Source organism: Astyanax mexicanus, chromosome 7 (assembly GCF_023375975.1).
Source record: "Astyanax mexicanus isolate ESR-SI-001 chromosome 7, AstMex3_surface, whole genome shotgun sequence".
NCBI classification, from domain to species: Eukaryota; Metazoa; Chordata; class Actinopteri; order Characiformes; family Acestrorhamphidae; genus Astyanax; species Astyanax mexicanus.
Window position 1 is genome coordinate 47,459,232 of NC_064414.1, and position 27,978 is coordinate 47,487,209.

At 35.8% G+C, this 27,978-nt stretch overlaps 3 protein-coding genes and 1 long non-coding RNA gene across 5 annotated transcripts; 3 read left to right on the forward strand and 1 right to left on the reverse strand.

Annotated features, from left to right (window-relative positions):
* The first annotated feature begins 3,198 nt into the window (after window positions 1-3,198).
* Window positions 3,199-4,194, forward strand: LOC111195922 (NAD(P)(+)--arginine ADP-ribosyltransferase 2-like). The gene is made up of 2 exons (XM_022684412.2): window positions 3,199-3,258; window positions 3,343-4,194. Exons 1-2 carry the CDS (start codon window positions 3,199-3,201, stop codon window positions 4,108-4,110), a joined length of 828 nt encoding a protein of 275 aa, XP_022540133.2. The 3' UTR covers window positions 4,111-4,194.
* A 6,217-nt stretch (window positions 4,195-10,411) lies between these two features.
* LOC111195946 (NAD(P)(+)--arginine ADP-ribosyltransferase 1) lies at window positions 10,412-14,824 on the forward strand. 2 transcript variants are annotated; one of them, XM_022684498.2, is made up of 3 exons: window positions 10,412-10,574; window positions 12,273-12,343; window positions 12,481-14,824. In XM_022684498.2, exons 2-3 carry the CDS (start codon window positions 12,287-12,289, stop codon window positions 13,177-13,179), a joined length of 756 nt encoding a protein of 251 aa, XP_022540219.2. In that variant the 5' UTR covers window positions 10,412-10,574; window positions 12,273-12,286; the 3' UTR covers window positions 13,180-14,824. The 2 variants fall into 2 exon arrangements, with proteins under 2 accessions (XP_022540219.2, XP_022540218.2); XM_022684497.2 differs by having other exon boundaries at window positions 10,414-10,574; window positions 12,273-12,376.
* On the reverse strand, window positions 10,582-17,904 carry LOC125802906 (uncharacterized). The gene is made up of 3 exons (XR_007439943.1): window positions 17,807-17,904; window positions 15,519-15,642; window positions 10,582-11,020 (listed from the first exon to the last, which is right to left on the reverse strand). It is a non-coding gene; the product is annotated as an uncharacterized LOC125802906 (long non-coding RNA).
* A 4,961-nt stretch (window positions 17,905-22,865) lies between these two features.
* On the forward strand, window positions 22,866-26,504 carry LOC111195985 (NAD(P)(+)--arginine ADP-ribosyltransferase 2-like). The gene is made up of 3 exons (XM_022684749.2): window positions 22,866-23,043; window positions 24,108-24,224; window positions 24,431-26,504. The coding sequence occupies exons 2-3, from the start codon at window positions 24,135-24,137 to the stop codon at window positions 25,151-25,153; spliced, it is 813 nt and encodes a 270-aa protein (XP_022540470.1). The 5' UTR covers window positions 22,866-23,043; window positions 24,108-24,134; the 3' UTR covers window positions 25,154-26,504.
* The last annotated feature ends 1,474 nt before the right edge of the window (window positions 26,505-27,978 follow it).

Genomic DNA, 27,978 nt, shown 5'->3' on the forward strand with positions numbered 1-27,978 from the left:
ATTCCATACTATAAATGTCTATATGAAGTGATAAGATAACTATATCACAACACTAAATTATTAAGGATCACATTCTCATGTATCACAGATATATGTTTCAAGTGATATCCATTTGGTTTTGTATAAAGTGCTATAAAACAAAAACATTATCCAGTCAGACCCTGAAATCCTTGAAGAAGACAGTCCGTACTTTTATTGTGATGCATATCAAGTGATGTTAATGTATCATTTGGGAGTAATTGGATACCAAACTTAGGAAAAATGTATATATAGGACTCCAAAATTTGGTTTATGCACAACCGAATATACATTTTTCCTAAGTTTGGTATCCAATTACTCCAAAATAATTCAATATCATCAATTGATACGTATGGGATAAATATTATGGTCTTCAAAGATTTCATGGTGACTTTGTATATATGCGACTGCAAAATCTGCTTTATGCACCACTGAATGAACAATTTAAGTTTGACATCCTATTACTCAAACAAACAGTGATATCACTTGATACTTATAAAAGATTGCATGGTGTCACTTGACAATAGTTTGATTTGCTGGTTTTATAGGACTCTGAAACCTGGTTTATACTCCAAAATGATTCAGTGATATTACTTGATATGCATGACATTAATAGTATTGAATGTCTTCTCTAAGGACTTCATTGTCTGATTTGATAGTTATATATATATATATATATATATATATATATATATATATATATATATATATATATATATATAGCACTTTATATAAAACCGAATGGAGAATTTTTGGTATACAATTACTCCAAAATAACACAGTCATATCCCATATATTTGGGATACATGAGAATGAGATATTTAAGAATTTAGTGCTGTAATATGATAACCTTTTGATTGGCTAATAGCAATCCAAACATTTCCAAAATGTTACACTGTTCCACAAATAGACAGTGACAGTAGTCTTTCTGGTGTTTCTGGGTTAATTAGACCTGTTTAAATCATGTTTATTTAGCTGTAAAACTCGTTTCGCTGATAGACTCGTGCACTGTCCACACAGCTACCGTAAACACGGTTTAGACGCGCACTCTAGTGTAGGTAGCACGACCGAGCGTTTTCTAAGTGCAGATGTGGTAAACTCTGTGTGTTTCTTTCACCGCAACGCGTTTAGTTCCTCTGAACAAGATAAAACTCTCCATCCTCAACTCCAAACCTGCTAGCTCCAGTTGTAGTAAATTCTGAGGCACACAAATGAGTCAAGTTTAAAAATCAAAATCCAGTTCGGCTCTGAATGCGTATTTTAATTTTCCCATTTTTGTTTGGATCATCAAATGAAAAACAGAAAATACAAGCCTTTTTTTTGTTTTTTTATATTCAAAAATGAAAAAAGAAATAATGAACTGTATTTGATTTTGCAAATATCAAATAAAAGAATGGTACACTGATTTCCTAGCACTAAGCTAAATGCAAATTCCCAATTAAATGTCTATTGTTACGTTCCCAGCCGCTCTGCTGCAAAAGAGACCAGTACTGATTGGATGACCTCTCTGCTTGTCTCTTCCTAACTGGTCTCTACCTTTCACAAAACCAAATCAGTTCTGATTGGATGTCGTCCCTGCCAAACCTTTTCATTGTTTTTATTAGTTTATGAAAATGTCAGTTAATTTAGTCATCGTTTTTATTATTTTATGCTGTTTTTGTCATCTCGTTTTCGTCTTGAAAAAAGGTTTGTTGACGAGTTTGTAGTTTGAAAACTATACCGAAATTTATTCGTCAGTGAAATTAACACTTGCTGTAAGCCATAATAATCAACAATAAAATAAATAAATGATTAAAATAGATCACTCTGTGTGTAAAACATCTAAATGAGTTTTACAATTTCAACTGAATTACTGAAATAAAATACCTTTTCTATGATTTTGTTTTTTTAGATGCACTAAAAGTTTTCAGACCCCTTGAACTTTCACATTGTCACCTTACAACCACAAACTTAAATGTATTTTATTGAGATTTTAAGTGATCGACCAACACAGAATAGCTCATAATTGTGGAGTGGAATGAAAATTATACATAGATAAAAAAAAAATAACCAAAAAAAAAATCTGAAAACTGTGACATATTCAGCCCCCGATATCAATTCTCTACCATTTTCATGTCTTGCCACAGATGCTCAGTGGTATTTAGGTCACGACTTTGACGGGGCCATGCTAACACATGAATATTAATTGATCTTAACCATACCACTGTAGCTCTGGCTGTATGTTTTGGGGCCATCATCTTGAATCTCCCTCCCAGACTCAAGTCTTTTACATCGTCCGCCAGGTTTTCTTTCAGGATTGCCCTGTATTTAGCTACATCCATCTTTTCAACATCTCTGACCAACTTCCCTGTCCCTGCTAAAGAAAAGCGTCTTTACAGCATGATACTGTTAGAAAGCCACAACAGTGGCTTTCTTCCTGCCACTCTTCCATACAGGCCAAATTTGTGGGCTGCATGACTTATAGTTGTCCTGTCTACAGATTCTTTCACCTAAACTGTGGATTTCTGCAGCTCCTCCAGAAAGACCATGGGCCTATAGGCTGCTTCTCTGACCAGTGCTGTCCTTGCTTGATCTATCAGATAAAGGCCATGTCTTGGTAGGTTTGCAGTTTTAGAATCCTTTTTCTATTTTTGGTTGATGGATTGAACAGCATTCCTTGTAATGCTTAAAGCTTGGGATACGTTTTGTAAAACCTAACTTTAAACATCTCCACAACTTTATCTCTGACCTGTCTGGTGAGTTCCTTGGTCTTCATGATGCTGTTTGTTCACTAGTGTTCTCTAACAAACCACTGAGGACTTCACAGAACAGCTGTATTTATGCTGAGACTAAACTCACAGCTGCACTCTATTAACTAATTAAGTAATGTCTGAAGGCAATTGATTGCACTGAATTTTATTTAGGGGGTTCAGAGTAAAGGGGGCTGAATATTTTTTTTGAAACATTTTTGAAAATGTATCACTTCCACTTCACAGTTATGTGTTACTTTGTGTTGGTTTATCAACACATACTAAATGTATAAAATACATTTAAGTTTTTGATTGTAAGGTGACAAAATGTGAAAAAGTCACCGTAAATACTGTCGTTTAGTTTCTCAAAGCTTCTGATTTCTCTCTACTGTTTTTCTTACAGCATTGTTCTTTAAAAAAAAAACTAAAACTAAGCTGTATGTGGAAGACCATGACTGTATCTGTGGTCAGTGTGCTGTTTCTTCTGACAGGTTTCTTGGCAGTAAGGAAGGTGGGTCATTTACGGAAAGGTGTTATGCATATTAAAACTCTCATCATATTTATTTTTAATGGTTTTTCAATGTTTTCCCTGCAGATCAGTGCAGAGGTGTTCCCCCTAAACATGGCTGAAAACTCTGTGGATGACTTCTTTGAAAACTGTAGCAGAGCAATGCTAGAGTTAGTGGAGTCAAAATACACCAAATATGAAAAAGAGCATACTCCTGGTTTCAAAAATGCCTGGAAGGTTTCACTTAGTAAAGCTAAAAATGGTCAGCTTGAGAAAAAACAAGCAGCTGCTATTTACATGTACACACGAGACCCAAACTGTAGTGTAGACTGCACTTACAGAGAATTCAACAAAGCCACTCGTGACGGGAAACAAGAATACAAATCAGGACGCTTCCAGTTTTATACTCTGTTTTTCTATCTGACTGTAGCTATACAGCAACTCAAACCAAATCCACAAGAGTGTGTGACCGTATATCGCAGAACTAATGTTACCTTTAAAACAGACGTTCATAACCATACAATGCGATTTGGGACTTTTACCTCCACTTCTCATCTGAAGAATTTGACTGATTTTGGTGAGGAGTCCTGTTTTGAAGTTTACACGTGTTACGGAGCTGATATTGAACAATACTCTGCATTAACATATCAGAAGGAGGTGCTAATCCCCCCATACGAGATATTTCATGTAACAGCTATTGAACAAAACACCTGGTGTAAAGTGGTTTATACACTCAAAAGTGATGGTATGATGAGTAGCCTTAACTGTGAAAAAGTCATCAGCAGTTCAGCAGCAGCAGAACCATCATTTTTTATAGCAGTCCTACTGTTTACTGCTGTGTGGGTTAATAAATAAGCAACAATAAACAGAATATAAACTGATAAGGTATATAGATTTGGAAGGAGATAAACCACAGTAATTACTACAGTAAATAGGGCTAAAAAATGAAACTGTGCCTCTTATTTTTCACTTTGGATTTAAAATTACGTTTATTTGTTTTGGTATTGTCTCTAAAGCCATTTTTTTCTTTCTGTAAATCCTTTTTCACAATAAATCTCTACTTATGTTTCATCCAACAAGTTTGTATTATCTCCTTTTCTAGTCCTAGTTCTGAGCAAGAAATGTAAATGAGTAGATCAACTATTATACATTAGTTTAGATTTTGTGTCCTTTATTCATTTGGTTCTTTTGGTATTCACTATTTCTTATTTTCCTCATTCTCTGTCCATCAAATGAATGATCATAAGATCTTCCACTTTGTATCAGGTCAAGAAATATCTCAGATAAGCAAATGTGAAGGATTGTGAGAACAGTCACACTTGCTCCCCACAGTAGAATTTGGTGGTGGTTCATCATGCTGTGGGGCTGTGTGATCAGTGCAGGCACTGGGAACTTGTTAAATTTGAGAGTCGCATGGATTCTAGTTGACATCAGCAAATTCTTGAGAACAATGTTCAAGAATCAGTGAGAAAGTTGAAGTTTAAGTGCCGGGGCTGGATACTTCAACAAGACAACAACCCTAAACACTAAACTCTGCTCAAAATCTACTAAAGCATTCATGCAGAGGAACAAGTACAACATTCTGGAATGATCATCTCAGATCATCTAAGTCCCCAGACCTGAATATTATTTAATGACCATGCTCAGAAACCATCAAACCTGACTGAACTGGAGATGTTTTGTCAACCAGAAGCCAGACTCTCATTGGAAGCTATAGGAATCATATAGAGGATGTTATTTCTGCAATAGGAGGATCTACTAAATACTGATGTATTTTTCGGTTGGGTTGCCTTTTTATTCATGCACCTGCCTAATTTTGTTTGTAGGATTTATTTACAGAAAGTGTGCAATAATTTTTTTAAACTTCATTTCACTTCTCTCAAAACACCGCATTCTTCTGCTATTTGATATATTTAACTAAAATTGCTGAACCAAACAACCACTTATTTATAATGGAAAATCATGAAAATGATCAGTGGTGACCTAACTTTTCCATACCTCTATATGTGGTATCTTTGATAAAAAAAAAATTGCATAGTGTGTGAATCCATATGCTGTATAGTTTTCATTTATAATATATACTATAAAATCTCATGTTGGTTACTTATGAGGAAATCTACAAATTGCCCTTTATAAGTTTTAGAGCACGTTGTCGCTGTCCAGTAAAAAAAAAAAAAAATCTCAATTTGTCAATTTTTAGTTTACTACATAATTTAAACAACACTAACTGTTTCTTACATTGTGGCATAATTTCTTGATATATGAACCAATAGAAATATCTGAACTCTTTACATTGACTCCCATTGAAAATTCAGAAGGTTTTTTCTCTCTCCTGTAAAGTTGCTGTTTTGGAGACACTTATTTTTCACTGGACAGCGACGATGTGCTGTCAGAAATGTTAGTCTAAAAAGAAGCTTTCAGACCTTTTTGTAATTTTAGAAAACTGGCATTCCTGTGTTGCTCAAGAACTACTAGTGTGTGGGAGTTAAAAGTCTCCAAACATATCAGCCAGTGTTAAAGATGCAGCTTTTACAAAAACAAACAAATAAATAAATAAAATAATGCATTTTTGCTCAGGTGATCCCCAGGTCCCCATGGCTGATGTGGATAAAACAGATCTCTGCTCCTACCCCTCTTGAGAAATTGACTCATGACATTAACCCTTGTGTGGTGTTCATATTTTTGTTACTCGTTTACTTTGTTACTTGTATTTAATTCAGCAAAATTAAGCATTTTTACATTAAAATGCTTTACACATGCTTGCTTCACCTAAATTGCAAGCAATATAAACAGCTTACATGGTTAATATTTTCCCTTTACCTTTCTTATGTTACATTTCTTTCAAAAAGTGCTACTCTTTTTTTTTTGTATTAGTTTTTTAATAAAATGTAAAAGAAAATGAATTAAACTCAAGATATGAGTAGAAAATTTGTTTAGTTTCAAATTTACAAATGAAGCAATGTTTATTAGCCCTTGGCCAAACTGTATGTAATATAAATGTGTAGGGGGGGGGGGGGTGTACAGTGTGTGTTTATCGAAAATGTGTTTTGATATATGTTTCTCACAAAAAATGAGCCAATGCCAATGAGTTTGAGTTAGAAAAAATATTTTTTTAGTATCATTTGATGAAAAATTAAAACGGGTCCCACAGACCCGAACACCACACAAGGGTTAAACACATTTTAGATAAATTTTGGAGGATCTAGGAACCATTGCTTTTCTATTTACAGAAATTCGTATATTATTAGGTAATATAATATTAAAGACTCTAGTGGAATATAGGGCAGGTTAGGGAATACAGTGGAGTATGGGGTAGTTACCAGCTTATTATTGACTTATAATGTCAATCAATAATAAAAAATAAGATAAATCACAATAATAACAATATTAAATCACAAGTTAAAATACATGTACTTCCTTTTTTTAAGAGAAAAGAACATACCTAAACTGTGTAGTGTGGTTCACATTGCAAACAGGCTGCATTAAAGTCATTATATACAGGCCCTGATTCGTTACTAGCAAATTACAGGAGGAAGTCAGGGACAAACGATGTAAATGATAAATCAGAGATTAATTTTTTAGACAATAATTAAGTGCATGGTTTAATGCACAAAGAGAAGAAACTGTGGAGCAGAAACTGAAGTGCGTTTGACCACAGCTACCCTTTTGTGTGTTTGTCAAAAGATGCACTTGACAATTCACACGCACACAAAGAGACACAATCCACCATGCTGAACTTCCCACAGAGCTGAGGTCTTAGAATACAACGTACAAAACGCACATTTGAGGATACAAAATGAGCAATAAACCACAATATAAAAACAGCAATAACCTAAAAAACTTTATACTGCTCAGTTATCTACTATAATTCTCTGGTATCTTCAGTGAGTTCCTCAAACTCTCTGGTTTCTTTCTCAAGTATATGGTCTGTGGATTAGACAAGACGTGAGCTGTATGAGGATGACTGTGTTTGTGGTCTGTGTGCTGCTTCTTCTCACAGTTTATTTATCTATAAGCAAAATACTAGGTGTTCTTGACCCTGTGTACACCAGGTCACTTCATGCATCTCGAGTATCACAATTACAATACATTAGCAAAGTCTTCAGACACTTAAAGCTGCAGTCCTTAAAGGAGAACTCCAGTGTAAAATGGATTTTTGGTGTAGCAAAACATGATAAAAGTACTTAGCTTTGATGAATAGCACACCTTTGTTCTCCCACAGCGCTCCGAGATCCAGAAATTTTAACAGTTTGTCCAAACACCCTTCAGACTGGGTGAGACGGGGCATAATTTACCCCGATAAATCGCTTTTTCCACCGTTATCCAGCTCAAATTAACTCAATACCTCCTTGCTAGAATCCAGAGAGCCCTGACATTTAAAACGAGGCCACCATCACTGTACTGATGATAACAGACATATACAGCATATACATAGACTCAGCATAGCGTAGCAGCCGGCACCAGGAGACAGGATATGCAGAATCTATGTATCTATGTCTATGTTATTTTCAGTTCAGTAAATGGCAGCACCCGGAGCTGAAGCTTGCAAATTATTGGGGTAAATTATGCCCCGTGAATACATATTTTTATGAACTTTGTTTTAATAATTAAGACATTTGTTTTTTTATACATTGACAGTGCTGGGCAATATGGGAAAAATTATATATCACGATATGGATTTTTTTTTAACGATATACAGGTGCTGGTCAACGAATTAGAATAATTTGAAATAGTGCAATCATGAAATTCTTTGAATGCATTTTTTTGTGCAGAAAGCAAATCAAGTGTTCACCGCACCTGTCCTACTCGTTAGACTAATCACAGAACTCGTTACCTGGAAAAAAATTTGCTCAGCTGAGCTTTCCAAAAGGCCCATTTAGGCCATTTAACTGTGACACTGTTGTTTTATTGAATTAGAATAATGGAGAAACCGTTTCATTGAATTAGAATAATTTTTATTATAATTACAATCATCACTTTCTCAGTATTTTGTGGCTGCCCCCTTGGCTTGTATGACTGCCTGAAGTCTCCGCGGCATCGATTTGACCAGCTTGTCGCAAGTTTCCTCACTCACAGCTTCCCAGGCAGTGGCGATGTTCTGCTTCAGTTGGTCCAGCGTAGTAGGCTTTCTGTCGCGAATTTTCCGCTTGACGATGGCCCAAAGGTTTTCAATGACATTGAGGTCAGGCGAGTTGGCCGGCCATGCCAAAACTTCAAGCTGTTTTTTAGTGAACCAATCTTTGGTCGACTTTGCCGCATGAGCCGGTGCAAGATCCTGTTGAAATATGAAGTCTTCTTCGCCGAACTGTTCCTCAACAGTCGGAATCAGGAACGTTTCCAGAACATCTTGATATACGGCAGCATTGACAGTCTTCTTGAGGAAGCAGAGTTTCCCTACACCTCGAGCGGACATGCATCCCCAGACCATAACGCTCTGGGGAAACTTGACGGATCTTTTCACGCACTCGTGGTTGAAGGTTTCGCCACCACGACGCCCGACACAAGGACCTTGGTCACCGAAGGAGATGCAGAAGCGTGATTCGTCACTGAAGACCACTTTCTGCCAGTCTTCAGCAGTCCACTCGCGTGTTCTTTGGCCCACTTCAGCCGTTTCTCCATTTGTTTCTTGTTCAGCATCGGTTTTACTGCTGGAACGCGAGATTTGAAGCCGAGTTCGCGCAGACGACGGTAAGTGGTTGATCTGGAGACGTCAGCGCCGGTCTGCTTGTTCCACAAGTCAGTGAGCTCGGAAGTGGACTTGAACCGGTTGCTGACTGCGATCTTTCTCAGCTGCTTGTTGTCGCGAGCAGAAGTTTTTCGGACGCCGGAACAGTTGGTGCGCTTGCTGCAGTTTTTCTTGAGAGCTTTGCAGACGGAAGACTGGCTGATGCCGAGCTGCTCAGCAATTTTAGTTTGGGTCAAGCCTTGTTGGCGAAGGGCTTGAATTTGAGCCACTATTCCGGTTGAGAGGTCGCGCTGCTTACCCATGATTGATTTTACAACTTAGAAATTCTACTCAACCCTGACTTTATACTGCACAGTGAACACTCTTCACAGAAAACAAAAATTCGAGCATTTATTCTAATTCAATGAAACGGTTTCTCCATTATTCTAATTCAATAAAACAACAGTGTCACAGTTAAATGGCCTAAATGGGCCTTTTGGAAAGCTCAGCTGAGCAAATTTTTTTTCCAGGTAACGAGTTCTGTGATTAGTCTAACGAGTAGGACAGGTGCGGTGAACACCTGATTTGCTTTCTGCACAAAAAATGCATTCCAAGAATTTCATGATTGCACTATTTCAAATTATTCTAATTCGTTGACCAGCACCTGTATAACATATTTAAGTATGTTTTCAGTTATTCTTCGAAAAATATGACAAAATAATATCATTGCTTACTTTTTTCCAACTTCATTTCAAAGTGACATTAAACCCAACTCACAAATGAGAATTCCTACCTTTTAGTGCAGCAATATATATATATATATATATATATATATATATATATATATATATATATCAAATGAAAACAGAAAAAGAACAATGCGTCTCCATTGTTCAGCTCTCGTGAGTTTAATAACGTAAAGCATGTCGCAAACCGGCGTGTCCGTCAAATAACGTACAGTAGCATCATGTCGCAAAACCACATTATGAGACCATCTGTTTTGGTCAGACTCACATAGGTGATGAGGACAAGACCTAGTAAAGCTTTTTAGTGTGCAACCAAAACTAAACAGACCAACTGTATAAAATACATGATATAAAACACGATATAAAATGGCACAGAGAATCTGCCAAAGACACGCTGCTATAAAAAAGACTTTTAAAAATGAGAATTACTTTTTACAGTCAAAAACCCTCAACTAAAGTATATTATAAAATGTTTTAAAAATGCAACTGGATGATTGTACAATCAGATTATTAGCTGCATAAAATGTTTTAAAAAATTACAAAAATATTGTCTATTACAATGATTTCTGAGACCATTTATTGTCCACAAAAAATAACTATCATTGTAACCCTGTGTATAAAGATAAATGGCCTTTGTCTAACAAGTAAGAAAAAATGCAGAACTGATAAACTCAAAACATTTCTAAATCTAGCCTGGGTATATAAACGCTGAGTTTTTCTTCAGAGTGGGGCGTGAACACATCACATATATAAACAGAGGAACATCTCTGTTCAGCTGCTTTAGGTCTAATTTTACTGGAGCTGAACCGTCTGACTGAACTCGTCTCTTACATCCTGATTCATCCTGAAAGCCAACATTATCACAGCAAGCTCGATCTCCCTGCTGGACCCGTTCCTCACCACAGCAGGTCAGCAAACTGTCTTTATACTGGTGTTATTGTTTCTGTAGAATTACTATAATTTAAAATCTTGTTTTGTTTGACACTGTGTTTTACTACTGTTTTAAGCTTAAGTTAAATTTATTAGAGTTTATTGGAGTTTTGAAACAGATTTTTTTGCCATTATCTCATTAATATGCTTTTATGAGTTGTCATTATTATTCAACATTTCTTTAATACAGTTTCACACTAAAATAATCAACTGCATTAGAATAAATCAGCTGATTTGGCTCAATCCTACCATAAAACATGGGTACACTAATCCCACTGGAGTTAGAACCAATTAATTTCTGTCTAAAAAAAAAATTTTGTTGAAATAAATGTTTTAACCCAAGAGTTCCTACCTTTCTTAGCCTTGTAGAGATGATCCACCACAATGAGACAGAGGGTCTGGTCTCCTTTTACACCTCATCAACCTGTAAAAAGAAACAGAACAACAATCATGGTTTATTAGTTAAAAAAAAAATTATTGTATGCATTGTCATTATACAATATAATTCTGAATACCAACATTGATATAATCAGTATTAAAACCACCACTCTTGGTTTACTTTATCATGTGCTGACAGAGCTGGGCAATAAAGTAAAAATAATATATCAACATTTATTTAAATTTTTTCACGATACATAATACAAATTTATCAGCCATGGCATATTCTTTAATTCTTTCAAAAACTCCCTCTTGAGTTCATAAGTCCAGTCACGGGGTAAATGGGCTTCCAAATCGGGAAGCAAATACAGAAAAATGTGAAGAAAAAAAAAAACACAACACAAACACAACAGTGAAGTATCACACACATGATTAATTTGAAATCAGTAACGAGTTAATTTTTTTAATGCAATTAATTACACCACGAAAATTTACGCAAAAAAATATTTTCTGCAGCAGTTCGCTTGTGGTAAGAATGTGATCTGGTCTCGATCCGACCAAGATGTCAAATATACTTATTTTTATTTGAACTAAACTGCTGATAAGCTGTAGTTTAATCTGATATATTAGCCACATAATATACTGTTATGAACAAACACTGTCTCTGCTGCTCCATGCTGTTTAAACACTAAGAGCGCGGCATGTGCAGCATTCACTGCTTGTAGCAGCAACACTGTGGCAAATCTTTAGCGTTCTGTGTTGAAGCAGCTTCACACTTATATGCACTGGAACACAGAATCTTCTCACTATATTTGTTTTATTGCCCCTACGCCAGACTGCTCTGACCAATCAGAGGAGAGAACATTCTTACATAGTTTATTGGTGCACATTTTGGTGCATTTAGGTTAATGCCTGTGTAAAAACAAACCAAACAGATGGAGAAAACACTTTAAGAAAATAAACTCATCAACTGATTCGGATCATAGAAACCGACTACAGGTGTGAAAATGCTCTTTTATACTCAGCAAATTAAATTCTAATTCATAAATCATTACAACCAAGCTGAGATGTTCACAACAAACTAAAAAAAAAAGTTCTCTCTATACAATTTATCATGCATTCTTTATTCCACTGCCCCACATTGGCTTTATTTCTCCTCAAACACACAGGTATATACTAGTATTTTAATTGACAGCACTAAAATAAATATAATTGCAAACTGGAATATTTTCTTGAATACGTTTTTATGATTGAGTATCTTTTATCAGTTTCTTAAACCCTCTGGTTTCTGTCTGCAGTCTGTAGACCAGACATGATCTGTATGAAGATGACCGTGTGTGTGGTTGGTGTGCTGTTGCTGATGACTGCTGTAACTTCTGCTGCCTCTGTCTCCTTAAGAAAGGTTGGCGTCACATTTACAGCATGATAATGTACAAATTAAATTCATTATTATTAATAATATTACTATGAATATTTTCATGCACTTTTGTCTTTTCTCCTAAACAGATCAGTGCTGAGGAGTTTCCCCTGGACATGGCTGAAAACTCTGTGGATGACTCCTATGAAGGCTGCAGAGATGCCATGGAAAAATTAGTGCTGTCAAAGTATATTGAACAGGAAAGAAAGAATACTCTTGGATTCGAAAATGCCTGGAAAAACGCACTGAATAAATGCTCTAAAGACAACACATTTAAAAACCAGTGCGCAGCCATTTACCTGTACACAGGAAATCCTGAGATAAATAAAAATTGTTCATATAAAGAATTTAACGCTGCTACTCGTAACGGAAAAGCAGCTTACAAGTCCAACAGCTTCCAGTTTTACACGCTGTTTTTCTATCTGACTGATGCCGTTCAACAACTCAAACAAAAACAAAAACAGTGTTTAACCACATATCGCAGAACTAACGATACATTCCCAACAAACGTTCTCAATAAAAACATTCGATTCGGCTCGTTCACCTCCACCTCTTTAAAGGAGCCTCCATCTCGTTTTGGTAAGAAATCCTGTTTTGAAATGGAGACGTGTTTCGGAGCTGATGTGACAAAATACTCAAAATTCCCAACTGAGAGCGAGGTGCTAGTCCCCCCGTACGAGGTCTTTCGCGTCACGAAGATTGATAAGAACACATGGTGTGAGGTGGTTTATAAACTCAAAAGCGACAAAAAAATTAGAAGTGACCTTAAATGTGCCAAAATCAAGTAGTTCCATCCTAATTTATCCCTGTCCTGCTGATCACTGCTGTGTGGGTTAATAAATAAACAATATAAAATAAAATAAACAGAACATACACTAGACATACAAATTATCGATTAATTCATTAATCATTAGTTGATTGATCTCATCGATCGACTTTCGATTAACTGATAAGCGGCGTTTTCACCTGAATTTCAGTGTTTCGTTAGGGCCTTAAAAATTCCAGCTAAATAGTTAAAACACTGAGTTCAAAAAGTATATATTATATTATGATAATTATATTCCTCAAGTAATTATGCATTAGGAAAATAAAGCAGACATGTTTTTTATGGTATAACAAAATACATTCTTTAATAAAAATAAAAAAAAGAAATAAATTAAGGACTGGCTCAGTTCTTGCATTTGAAACATTAGATATATTTAAAAAAAAAAGAATAGGAGAAATTAAATAGAGAGACAAACAGAATATTATTGAGCCTATAGATCATGAAGAAACTGCATCTAGGCTATTAATTAGAGCCGTCCAACAATCTGTTGTCAGGGCTACAGCAGTAGCAGCAGCTAGCTTTGTTTTTAGCTCACTCTTCTTTTTTTCGTAGCGAGCTTCGAGGCGGGAGGTTATTGATGGCCTCGAAGGAATATTGTAGCCTGGCTCTAGGAACGCAATGAGATCCTGAAATCCTGTACCGTCAACTGTGTTGATTGGCATCAAATCTCTCTCGATCATGCTGCTTATCCTCTCTGTAATGCCCTCCCCCCTTCTCTCATCACACGCTCACCTTCCCAGTGTAGCTGTGATTTTAGGTTGACCAGGGGCACTGGTGCCATGCAATATGGCATTACACAGAGAACATTTGACTTCTTTGCCTACATTAACAATGTTGAAATGGCCCCACACCGCTTCATTTTGTTTTCAACCCTGGTCTCTCGAGAGACGTGTTCACCTCTCGTTCTCACGCTCTGTTCAAGTTACTACAGCAGCACCCTCTAGCAATTAATCGCGAGTAATACATTTTGTTTGAGCAACCTCTTGAATCGACAATTAATCTAAAGTCTAAATCTAATTAATCATTTGCATCCCTAACATACACTGATCCTGGTATATCGTCGCTGTCCAATAAAAAAAAAAACACTTATCTGCAAAACAGCAACTTTACAGGAGAGAAAAAAACCTTGTAAACTTTCAATGAAAGTCAATATAAAAAAAGTTAATTTTAGGTCATTTTAAGAGTTTCTTTTGGTCTGTTCATAAATACATTTTGGCACAGTGTAAGAGACAGTTTGTCTATTCAAATTATGTAGTAAACTAAAAATCAACAAAAATGGAGATAAGTGTTTTTCATAGGACAGCGACGATATAGATCTTAGTTAGATTAGAGTTGATCTTCTGTCTTTAAGAAATTTATTTGATTTTTTTATATACTGCATAATATTATCTTACTGATTTGCATATCACTTAGTATAAGACTAAATTAATGTAATGATGTAATAGAGGGTATGATTGAGATATCACAGTTAGAAGGAGGTGCTGTGGTTATGCCCACTGAGTGGCAAAAAGACAGACTGAGTGGCAGCGTTAACGTTCAGTGTGAATGAATGTTTTGAAAATACAAAACGTGAAAGAGCTGTTGTGTAAAAATAATCTTAAAACACAGATTTAAGAAAAATATATATAAAAAGAAATCAAAGCAAAAAAGTCATTTTGCACACTGAGAAAAGAAGCTAATAGATTGCTACAATTTACAGAATTAACTAGAATCCAGACACGTGTGTATGCATTCAGGCTTTGTTTAATGCAGCCTAAAATTAATCATATTTTTTAGCTTTATTATTTTTTATGAGGTTTCATTATAAACACATTAAAGGATTAGGGCTGCAACAAATGATTATTTTGGTAGCCGACTAATCTGATGATTATTTTTTTCGATTAGACGATTAGTCAATGATTATTTCTGCCATGTCCTCTATCTCTAAAAACAACAGAAACAGCTGAACATGAGATTTAAAAGGCCATTTAAATGTTTGGGTGTTGTTTAAATGTGGAAAGTATTGATATTTAGTGAGTAATTATGTAATCTGATGTGTTTTGGCACTAGAGATATGAACTACGGTAAATTGAGCGTAAACTGTGTATGTGATCCATTTACCCATCTCCCATTGCACTTCTGTCCCCAACACTGTTATGTGTTATGCTGTACTGTTACAAATTAAAGAAGATTAGCCGACAATGAAATTTGTAGTCGACAAATTTAAATAATCAACATTGTCGATTATATCGACTAATCGTTGCAGCCCTACAAAAGATAGGTGATAATATTTTAAATAACAGTACACTTAAGTTGTATTACCTGCAGCAACAGAGGAGGCTCCTCACAATGCAGACTGTGCTCATGTGATGTAAAAAGCTGGAGGTAGAGTGAGGCAGAGTGAGGTAGAGATCCACAGTGAACCCACATCAAACTACTTCTTAACCTGTGAAAAATCAATACAACCAATTAATTTCTAAAAAACCTTTGAGGAGCTTAAACTAAATTAAAATCTGATTTTATAGCGTTTCACATCAATATGGGAATTTTCAACAGGGTGATTAAAATCACATTTTTTGTACATATCGTACACCAATAATCTGAGCATATACGCAATTTTTAAAAATGCCAGTTTGTATGATTCTCCTAAGAAACATAGCCATGGGTTAGAATGTTTTGCCACTCAGTGGGAGGAAAAGTGACCTCAATGAATACCCTCTATAACAGTGCTGATCACATAGCCAGAACCATGCATCACCTGTTTGTTTAAATACATGCCAGAAATGATTAATATTAGAGCATGCACTCTTTCTTTTGTCTGATTGGCCTGTGTTCTGATCTGTACATCTCTTCACTTTTTATTAAAATAAAATCTGCATTATTTATTTGTATTAGTTTGTTAAAATCACACAGTATTCTGCTGTTACAGTTTAGATAGTAAAAATTAAATGATTTATGCTTGATGCTTTACGTTTTCTTTTGGGAGGATCTGGATTACAGTAACTTCATTTTTTTGTTGCTTTTTCCTCCATCCTTAATTTTTATTGGTATTTACATATAATTTCATGTCTTTTGATACTGGAATAATTTTCACAATAAATTTCGACACATTTTGCCTCCAACATTGTCTCCTCATCTTCTTAAGCTTTGACAGTTAAAATGACTTTTTATTATTTATTAAGAGTATATGCATTATTATGCTATTCAATTTTCACTCGCATGAAATGATCTTTAAATTACAATTAATATTGTTTATAGGTCATTAGATATTAATTTGAATGTCAGGTGATCATCTATAAGGCATCTATAATGCACCATCCAAATAAAGTGATACCAAAAGTAATCCAAAGTATTTAAATATTTGCTTTCTTAAAAACACATGCTTCTTCATGGTTCTCATTCTGAACCTGTCATAATAAGCGCAGCTGAACTCTGAGCTGAATGTAAATGATTTAATTCTTATAGTTACCTTAAACCTTACATTAAACCAACAATAAATCTTAACCCTAACATTACCTAAAATAACATCCAACACTAAACCAAACTCCTAAAGGTTAGAATATAGAATTGGGGTTATGTGTAGAGTTACATTAAATACAGTATCATTTACATTTAAGAGTTCAGATGCATTTAATCAACATTTAATTGAATGATAATTAATAAATGAACCATCCATGTAAAATGTTACCTACTCCCCAATATATAATAACAACAACAACAACAACATTTTAGATGTCATTGTTGAAAAATTAATTATGCATTAATTTAGGTGGACAGCATTCATTTGAGTAGAGACTTAAAAGTACTGCATTAAAAGCCCAAAAGAAGCAATCAAAATTTTACAAATAATTGAATAAAAAATTTAAATGAACATTTGTGCTTATACATAACATGGCTATAAAAAAAACACACACACAAACCACAGTCCACAGTGCCCTGTTGATTTTTCTAAATATATAATAATAACAACAACAACAACAAATAATAACAATTAATTATATAATTAATTATAACAACAAAAAACAAGGTTTATTATGCCCAAGATGGTCAAAGCATAAATATAAAGTGTGGTTTACAACAATAAAGATCATATTTAAAAGGTCTATTTATATCACAAGGCATATCACTATGTGTGTAATATATCTATATAATATGAGTTTCACATGTTGAACTGAATTACTGAAATAAAGTAACTTTTCAATGATATTCGATTTTTTTTTTTTAGATGCACTAGCATATTTAGTACAGGAAATATTTAGTTTATATTTAGTACAGAAAATCATGTTCGAACGGTAAAGCAATTCTGTCGCTCCATAGATGAGCATTTCGAGCTATTTACCTGCACAAGGATTAAGTAACAATAAAACCAATCTATAAAGAAAACAAGTAATTGATGAATAAAATATTAATTAGATTTAACATTCATTAATGAACAGTAGTTATTAAGTACAGTAAAATATTCTCACAGAACCAGGCCAGCATGAACAGGAGGCCAGCCTGACACAGCGCGCCACAAAACTACTCTCTAAGCAACCATTAAAAACACAACTTTAAAAACAAAACAACAAACATCTAATAAACATTCAACCACTTAAACGTTCTCTACTTACAGTCTCTCAGCTCCACAGAAACCCGAGGCCTTTAAAACCCACAACAAATCCAGCTCCGCGTCTCTGACTGAAACACCCTCACACAGCTGAACAGAGAGCGCGCTCTAATTACCACTAATAATTACCCTTTATTCCTGAACTGTGATTGGACAGGTAATTTAGCCAGTCTGACCAATCACTTTTTTGGGAGAAGAGTATGAACTTAAAGAGTCAGTCCTTACGGGACCACCAGAGGGAGGTAAAGTAACACAGAGCTGAAGCGCCAGAGATATTCTGTACAGGTGATTACACACTTCACACAGGTATTTAATATAGAATAATAAAGATATGAAGAGTTTGGTTCCAAAACGCTATAAATTCATTTTTATCAATTTGAGTAAAAAAGGGTTTTCTTTAGCAAGAAAGTGGTAGGCTGAAAAACACTGTTTTCTGTTTCAAACTATCAAATACCATACTAAGGTTAAAATAACACAAAAAAATCAAATCAAGATTTTAATATTTAAAGATTTATTTTTAAAAATAATTAGTTTTTTCGCAAAACGCAATAAATCCATGCCATGTTTTTTTTTTTTTTTCAAATGTCTTATATATCCTTTGGCATCAATATATATATATATATTTTTTACTAATAATGTGCAAAATACAATAATAAATAACAGTAAATTGTACATCTGGATATAATAGTTTAACCATTGGGCCTAAAAACACAAATTTCAAAACATTTCTTTTCGAAAAAGTGCAAAATTTCATTAAAGAACAAGACATTAACACTATAAAATCCCCAAAATCACGTTACATTCATGTGCTGTAGTGTAATGTAGTGTAGTATAGTGTGTAGTGTCGTGTAGTATAGTGTGTGTGTGTGTGTGTGTGTGTGTGTGTGTGTGTGTGTGTGTGTGTGTGTGTGTGTGTATGTGTGTGTGTGTGTGTGTGTGTGTGTGTGTGTGAACTGCAGATGACAGCGGGCATTTCCCCCACCCTCCTGAATGCCTCATTTTCTTTACCTTTTCACGTCCATGAGACTTTTTTGATGGCTTTCTCTTTTTTTCCAATAACTGCTTCACGAACAGGCTCCTATATACCATCAAAACCCGTTCATTTTCGCGGACTTTGAGAGTGAAAAACGAAAGTGAAAGTAGGCTACACGGAATACCGGCACGCTCAACAGCGCGCGTGTTTATATTAGATAGCTCATGGAATGCTGCCCTGTGATTGGATGAGTGGAGATGTGGCGTTCTGCGGAAAAACAAGACTGGCGTTTATCGCGTTTTGGAAAGAAAGAAAGAAAACAGGGCAGTATTACACAGCGGATGTGGCGTTTTGATGGCTTTTCAAGAGTGGTCACATAACATTCTGATTCTGGCTCTAACTCATTTTTTTTTTAATGGCGTTTATCGCGTTTTGGAATCAAACTCTTCATATATTAATTAAAAACAAATATCTTATTTATCAGTCTTGGGTTGATACTGCGATTCATCTGATAAGACTGCTTAAGCTGCTTAACCTTTCCAGTTTCCTCTCTGTTAGGCACACAAAAGAAAAGTATAATATTCTAATATAAAATTTGTATACAAATGCAATTCAATTAACTAAAATATGTAATTTATTGTAGAACAGCGGATACAAACAGGGCAATTGTCATTTCTTTTTAACAAAATACTTTCTTAAACATTCTAATAGTAAAGGAAAATTCTGAATAAATGAACACATGAATGAGTTTCGTCCGGTACTTTTAGCAGGTCTGTGCCCAAAGAGAATTTTCGGAGCTGCTCAAAATGATACTTGGAGATGCTTAAAATGACACTTGGAAATATCCAATGAGACACCTGGAGATGCACAAAAGGACACTTGGAGATGCCAAAACGAACACTTGGAGATGCCCAAAAGGTCATTTCGGATTTGCCCAAAGAGACACTTGAAGATGCCCAAAATGACACCTAGAGATGCCCAAACGGACACTTGGAGATGCCCAAAATGGCACTTGGAGATGCCCGACAGGACACTTGGAGATGCTCAATAGGACACTTGGAAATGTCCAATGGACATTTGGAGATGCTCAAAACGACATTTGGAGATGGCCAAAAGAACACTTGGAAATGCCCAAAATGACACTAAGAGATGCCCAAAATGACACTTGGAGATGCCCAAAATGACACTTGGAGATGCCCAAAAAGACTTTTTGGAGATGCCCAAAAGGACACTTGGAGATGCCACAAAAACATTTGGAGATGCCAAAAGGGACACTTTGAGATACCCAAAACAACACTTTGAAAATGCCCAAAAGGACACTTGGAGATGCCCAAAATGACACTTGGAGATGCCCAAAATGACACTTGGAGATGCCCAAAATAACACTTAGAGATGCCCAATTGCCCACATTGTCATTTGGAGATGCACGATGATCAATGGAAGGTGCCCAAAAAGTCACTTGGAGATACCCAAAAGGACAAATGAAGATGCGCAAAAAGACACCTGAAGATGTCCAAAGAGACACTTAGAGATGCCCAATGGACACCCGGTGATGCCCAAAGGGACATTTGGAGATACCCAAAATAACACTTGGAGATGCCCAAAATGACACGTGGGGATGACCATTGGTCACTTGGAGATGCCCAAAAAGACACTTGGAGATGCCCAAGGGACACTTGGAGATGCCCAAAATGACACTTAGAGATGCCCAAAATGACACTTGGAGATGCCCAAAAAGACACTTGGAGATGCCCAAGGGACACTTGGAGATTCACAATGGTCACTTGGAGATGCCCAATGGTCACTTGGAGATGCCCAAAAAGACACTTGGAGATGCCCAAAGGGACACTTGGTGATGCCCAATGGTCACTTGGAGATGCCCAAAAAGACACTTGGAGATGCCCAAAGGGACACTTGGTGATGCCCAATGGTCACTTGGAGATGCCCAAAATGGCACTTAGAGATGCCCAAAATAACACTTGGAGATGCCCAAAAAGACACTTGGAGATGCCCAAAGGGACACTTGGTGATGCCCAATGGTCACTTGGAGATGCCCAAAATGGCACTTAGAGATGCCCAAAATAACACTTGGAGATGCCCAAAATGACACTTGAAGATGCCCAAAGTGTCACTTGAAGATGCCAAAAAAGGACACTTGGAGACACCCAAAAGTACACATGGAGATGCCCAAAAATGACACTTGGGGATACCCAAAAGTACACTTAGGGTGCCCAAAATGACATTTGGAGATCCCCAAAAGGACACTTGGAGATGCCCAAAAGGACACTTGGAGATGCCAAAGGATGCCCACTTTGATCTGTGGTATCTGTTAGAGTACCTATTCTTGCAATAAGATATGGGGATGTCATTTTTTTTATTAAACAAACTGCAATATGATGTAGTGCTAAATACCAGCTGAAAACCAGCTGATGAAAAACAAGGTGAACTCTCTACATATGTGCTCCACTAATGGAGAAGTGCCCACCAGTGGATTGAATGTGAAGTGGTACCCTATAGGGGTGTAAAAATCACAATTATAAACACTGCCACAAAGTGTCAGCCAATTGCGCACAGCATACTCTTAACCAGAAACCACCGTCCACCTGGAGAATTGCTTCAGCCATTGAGAATTTGACCCAGGACAGAAATGTTATCAATATTTGTGTATATAGATACACACACACACATACACACCAGGTCAATTTTGAGTATCCCATTTTACCTGATCTTTATGTTTTTAGACTGTGGGAGAAAACCAGTGTCCCTGGAAAAAACCCTCAGGCAGAATCTTTAATCTAAAATTACACATCCAGGAACCAACTGGTAACTAGGTTAACCAACTTAGGTTTGCTAAGTGAACCCTTGTGTGGTGTTCGGGTCTGTGGGACCCATTTTAATTTTTCATCAAATGATACTAAATTTTTTTTTTTTTCTAACTCAAACTCATTGGCATTGGCTCATTTTTTGTGAGAAACATATATCAAAACACATTTTCGATAAACACACACTGTACACCCCCCCCCCCCCCCCACACACACACACACAACACACACACACACACATTTATATTACATACAGTATGTTTGGCCAGGGGTTAATAAACATTGCTTCATTTGTAAATTTGAAACTAAACAAATTTTCTACTCATATCTTGAGTTTAATTCATTTTCTTTTACATTTAATTAAAAAACGAATAAAAAAGAGTAGCACATTTTGAAAGAAATGTAACATAAGAAAGGTAAAGGGAAAATATTAACCATGTAAGCTGTTTATATTGCTTGCAATTTAGGTGAAGCAAGCATGTGTAAAGCATTTTAATGTAGAATTGCTTAATTTTGCTGAATTAAATACAAGTAACAAAGTAAACGAGTAACAAAAATATGAACACCACACAAGGGTTAAGTAACTTGTTTGGTGAAAATGATGATAAAACGCAAAGAGTAATTGACTGGGAGGGTGGGGTTTGGGCAGTCTCATGGCCCCGCCTCCCACCTCTGCCACACCAGTTCTGGCTCCAATTTGCCTCTACTGCGCAAGCACACACAAGATGGCTGCTTCCATTTTGCCCATATTTTGGCTTCAAAACGCTGTAATGAGAGTGAATGGGGACGTTCTGTCCATACTTATATACAGTCTATGATCCAGATAGGGACTTGAACCCAAGACCTGCATTTTGATTGTACAAAACAAAGTAAATGGTCAATAATGGCACACAGTTTCACACACTTTCATATATTCATATATTCTTGTTTTAATTTCTAGCCACATGCCCCATGTCATGCAGTAGATGCTTATTTAATTTTTTTTTAATGTTTTTACCTCTGCCCTTTAAACAGCCTGAGTTTGCCACTGCCCCAACCCTCCTTTAGTACATTTTGACTGTGTTTTTTTTTTTTTGATGAGTTTCACAGACCCCCTGCTTTCTCTCTGCAGACCGGATCTACAAGAGGATGACTGTGTGTGTTTTTGTGGTCAATGTGATGCTTTTTGCTGTCTGTCAATCACCAGCCAAAAAAAAAAAAACACGTCACAAACCAAAGACCTGCAGTGGTCTTTTAGAGCTGAGTTCTTCTTTAGAGTGGAGCGTGAACTCACCACATATTTAAACAGAGGAACAGATCTCTGTTCAGATGCTTTAGTTCAGATTTTACTGAAGCTGAACTGTCTGACTGAACTCGTCTCTACCATCCTGAGCTCATCCTGAAATCTTAAAGCCAACATTATCACAGCAAGCTGGAGCTGACTGGACCCTGTCCTCACCACAGCAGGTCAGTAAACTGCCTTTATACTGGTGTAATTATGGTGTTAAAGTGTTTAAAGTAGCAGTTCTCAAACTGTTTTTATTGGAGGCTCAACATTTCATTGTGTTTTTTTTTTTTATTATCAGGCACCACTTTTTAAGATATGGCCAAATAATGATAAATAGTATAATAATAAAAATATATACACATACCAGCTCCAAACCATCACTGGTTGTAGAAACTTCACACTAGCCCTCAAGCAGTTTGGACTGTGTGTCTCTCCACTCTTCCTCCAGACTTCCTTGATTTACAAATGAAATCTACAATTTACTGATGATCTGTGATGGTTTGGAGAGACATGTCATCTGCTGGTGTTGATCCACTGTGTTTTATTATCAAGTCTAAAGTCAGTGCAGTTTTGTTTTCCCACAAAATCTTACAGCACTTCATGCTTCCCTCTGCTACTGACAACTTTTATGGAGATGCAGCTTTCATTTTCCAGCAGGACTTGGCACACTGCCCACACTGCCAAAAGTACCAATTGGTCTTTTATAATAATCTTATTTTCTGAGTCACTGATTTTTGGGTTTTCATTGAGAAAGAAATACATGCTTAAAATAGACCACTCTGTGTGTAAAACATCTATATAATCTATATAATATATAGTTTCACATTTTCAACTGAATTACTGAAATAAAGTAACTTTTCAATTATATTAAATCTTTTTGATATGCACTAATAGAAGAGATTGCTCTAATACTTCTCTGTGGCCCCTAACCACTGAGAACATCTGTTTTATATTAAATTTTGTTTCATTGATTTGAGCCTGTTTTATAAAGACATCCTAAAATTAGTACTAGTTGATAAAATAATATGGACAATGTATTAAAGAAAAAAGTAAATGTAAAGAACTCTTTTTTTTTTTTTTTTCATTATTTGGATTTTCCATATTGCCCCAATTTTGTTCTGATTTGAGGCTGGTTTATAATTTACCCATAGTTAGGTTTGGGGTCGTGCAGGATGAGGCTCATTGATTTTGATAGTCAGGCATCCTTGAATTGTTTCTCCAAGTCTCTGATTTCTCTCTGCAGACTGTAGTTTTCTACAAAAGACAAGACATGATCTGTATGAAGATGACCGTGTGTGTGGTTGGTGTGCTGTTGCTGATGACTGCTGTTACTCTTGCTGCTTCTATATCCATATGGAAGGTAGGTTTCATATATTTATGATATACAGCAAGAATAAAAAAATATAGATGTTTAATTTAAAAAGGCAGCCTTCTGGTAGAGTCCCTTATTCCTGCTTCCTACCCAACACCTCAAAACACCACATAATTCACATTACAATGATGATGATGATTATTATTATCAATACTGTTGTTGCTATGATTATTTCTATTATTTCTCCTATACAGATCAGTGCTATGGAGTACCCCCTGGACATGGCTGAAAACTCTGTGGATGACTCCTATGAAGGCTGCAGAGATGCCATGGAAAAATTAGTGCTGTCAAAGTATACTAAACAGGAAAGAAAAAAGACTCCTGGCTTTGCTGCTGCCTGGAAAATTGCACTGAATGCAAAAAAATGTTCTAAAGAGGAAACATTCAAAAAACAGTGCGCAGCCATTTACCTGTACACAGGGAATCCTGAGATAAATAAGAATTGTTCATATATAGAATTTAACGCTGCTACTCGTAAAGGAAAAGCAGCTTACAAGTCCAACAGCTTCCAGTTTTACACGCTGTTTTTCTATCTGACTGATGCCGTTCAACAACTCAAACGCAAAACAAAAGGGTGTTTAACCACATATCGCAGAACTAACGCTAAATTCCCAACAAACGTTCGCAATAAAACCATTCGATTCGGCTCGTTCACCTCCACCTCTTTAAAGGAGCCTCCATCTCGTTTTGGTGATAAATCGTGTTTTGAAGTGGAGACGTGTTTCGGAGCTGATGTGACAAAATACTCAAAATTCCCAACTGAGAGCGAGGTGCTAGTCCCCCCGTACGAGGTCTTTCGCGTCACGAAGATTAAAACAAAAGACAAAAAAAACAAAAACCTGTGGTGCAAGGTGGTTTATGAACTCAAAAGTATAAAAAAAATGAGGAGTGACCTTAAATGTGCAAAAGTCAAGTAGTATAGTACCATCCTGATCCAGCTTAAAGATCTTAAAGATCTTAAGATCTTAAAGAGGCTATGTTCACATAGCAGGTAAAAGTGGCCTGAATCTATTTTTTTTTTTCATTATACAATATGTGTGGTAGTGTGAATGGAAACAGGTACATTTAAAATGTGGTTTGAAGCTGATTAGCAAATATTGGATTCCATGTGGTTTCTGGCTCAAAAATCACTCTGCAAACAAACTATATATAAAGTAGTGTTGAAATTTGATGCACATCTGATTTGCGGCAATGTGACACAGTCTAAACAGCCAGAGCAGAATTAATAATGTGTCCTTTATACAGAGAGCCTGAATTCTCTATAGCGTGATAGCTCTGCAATTATGAAACCGAAACTTCATGTGAAGCTTTACTTTTTTTGAGAATCTTCAGGCAAGTGTCAGATATGGGTCACATAAAAAGACTGTGTAAATAGCTTTAAAAAAGTTCTTCAGATTTAAGCCCTATCCGGACAGGATTAGTTTCTCAGGGGGACGTCTGTGAAAAATATTCCACACATCTACTCAGTGATAAAACTCTTGCATACGGACTGCAATTGAAAAAACAGGAGGACCAGTGAGCTTTTTGGTTTTCTAGGTCACATGAAATCACGTTCAGTAGCTCCTCCATTTCCACTCGCTGTTTTGTTTACAGAGATCTCCATGGAAACGCTCACCCAAAGTAAAAAATAAAATTACCGGAGGACCACAGAGTCCAGCAAAAAACAGTAGATAATTCAGCGTGTAATTTTCTAAGAGGATGTCTGAGAAAAACACGTACATGGTCAATCCGAACGAGAATAAAATAACAGAGGACCCCCATAAAAAAGAAAAGTACCCCAGGACTCCCCTGAGAAACTAATCCCGTCCAGATAGGGCTTTAGGCCACTTTTACCTGCTGTATATACAAGCATCCTGGTCAGAGATTAGTTCTGATCGGATGTGCTTTAATTAATGCTGAATATTATTGTTTTACTGCTCTTACAAAGAGTAAAATAACTGTAATGATATAAGAATATTGCTTATCTCAGGGACAGCTCTACATATCTCCTGCTTGTTTAAATACATTTTATTTTCTTTGTCTGATTATTCTTTGATATGTTTTGGATTACTCTTCATTTATTAATTATTTTTCTTAGCTTGTTAAAATCACAATGTTTACTGCTAATAAGAGTTTTAGATTAATGTAAGACTGACATTTATTAGTGAAAAATCAGTTAAATTTTGCTTGCATTGCTTTGGTTAAAACTGGACTACAGCAACTCATAAGTTCAGTAGAGAAAAAAAATATCTGTTTTTTTGTTGTTTTTCTTTCTTTCTTGTTCTATATTAAAATAAAAAGATTCTTATTTCTGTAGTAACTGTAATCATTTTCTGAATAAATCTGTAAATGTTTTGCATCCAACCTTGTCTCTTCATCTCAATCAAACTCTGCTTATTATAATAACTTATGAGCGAGAGGTCGCTGCCTGAACACTTTAGGCTGGTCTCCCTAAGCCTAATTGTAGACTATATTTTTCTTTCAATAGAAAATCTCCATTCAAAATGCTGTGTAGCCCAATACTAGACTTAATCTCTCTGTCTGTGAGACTTTTCTGTCATTTTGAGTGGTTCCTAAGTTAATAGAAGAAGCAGCCGTTCAGCAGTTTGCCTGATGCTAATCTGCTGATCCATTAACTACATTAAATAGATATACTATCAATCCTGAACTACAGTACCAGTCAAATGTTTGGATACACTTCAAATTTTTATTATTTAACAAAAATCTGCATTGTAAATAATACTGAAGTGTTCCGAACAATGAAAAAAAAGGTCAAACAAACCAAAATATCCTTTATATTTCACATTTTTTAAAGTAGCACCTCTTGCTTAGATGAAAGTTTTGGCTGGATTTTCTCAGTCAGCTTTTATCAGGTAGAGTCACCTGGAGTTTAGACTTTCAGACTTTAACAGCTGTGTCTTGTCAATCACTTGTAAATACTTTAAAAATGAAAACCAGTCAATTCGGAACATTTAGCAAACTTTCAAAGTTTCCTTAAATGCAGTTGCAAAGGTCATCAAAACGTTATGATGAAACTGGCTCTCATCAGGACCACCCCAAGAAATGAAGAGCAAGAGTTACCTCTGTTGCACAGGATAAGTTCATCAGAGTTACCAGCCTCAGAAAGCACAAGTTAACCCTCCTTTTACTCTTTTACTACATTTACTCAAGTTACTGTAATTGTGTAGATTTTATGAGTAATTTGTAATTTTTAAAGTAGTTTTTAAATTAAGTAATTTTACTTTTACTCAAGTACATTTTGACACAAGTAATTTACTTCACTACATTGGAAAACGTCCAATTACTGAGTAAAAAATAAAATGCTGGGAAAAAAGCAATTGTCTGTATTAAAAAAAAAATGGCACGAATGCTCACGCGTGGAATAACAAGGCAATACAAAATGTGCCCCACCGAACAGAGCTGTCAGCTTTCAAAATTTCCACATCAAACCTGAGAAAGCATGTGGTGATAAATATTTTTATCATTAAACAATCTGCTTAAATGTAAAAAAAACATGTAAATAGCAGTTAAAGCAAAGCAATGGCAAATTAAAATATAATAATGACCTGTAAAACTATAAAATTACAGTTTATAGTCACCTATATTACTATAACTTTTTAATAGTATAGAAAAAAATGGATCATAGAAACCTATACCACGTGTTTTATGAGGAGGTCTGAACAAATACTGCCTGAAACGTCCAAATTATTATGTGGAATAATAGTTCTTTAAAAACGATTTAATTTATGATTTGTTTTTGCTT

What these genes read in the sequence shown, in the direction of transcription:
- LOC111195922 (XM_022684412.2), top strand. Translation starts at nt 3,199, where the DNA reads ATGACTGTATCTGTGGTCAGTGTGCTGTTTCTTCTGACAGGTTTCTTG. An exon ending in GTTTCTTGGCAGTAAGGAAG is followed by an intron (nt 3,259 to 3,342) that starts GTGGGTCATTTA and finishes TTTTCCCTGCAG; the next exon opens with ATCAGTGCAGAGGTGTTCCC.
- LOC111195946 (XM_022684497.2), top strand. Translation starts at nt 12,287, where the DNA reads ATGATCTGTATGAAGATGACCGTGTGTGTGGTTGGTGTGCTGTTGCTG. An exon ending in CCTCTGTCTCCTTAAGAAAG is followed by an intron (nt 12,377 to 12,480) that starts GTTGGCGTCACA and finishes TCTCCTAAACAG; the next exon opens with ATCAGTGCTGAGGAGTTTCC.
- LOC111195985 (XM_022684749.2), top strand. Translation starts at nt 24,135, where the DNA reads ATGATCTGTATGAAGATGACCGTGTGTGTGGTTGGTGTGCTGTTGCTG. An exon ending in CTTCTATATCCATATGGAAG is followed by an intron (nt 24,225 to 24,430) that starts GTAGGTTTCATA and finishes TCTCCTATACAG; the next exon opens with ATCAGTGCTATGGAGTACCC.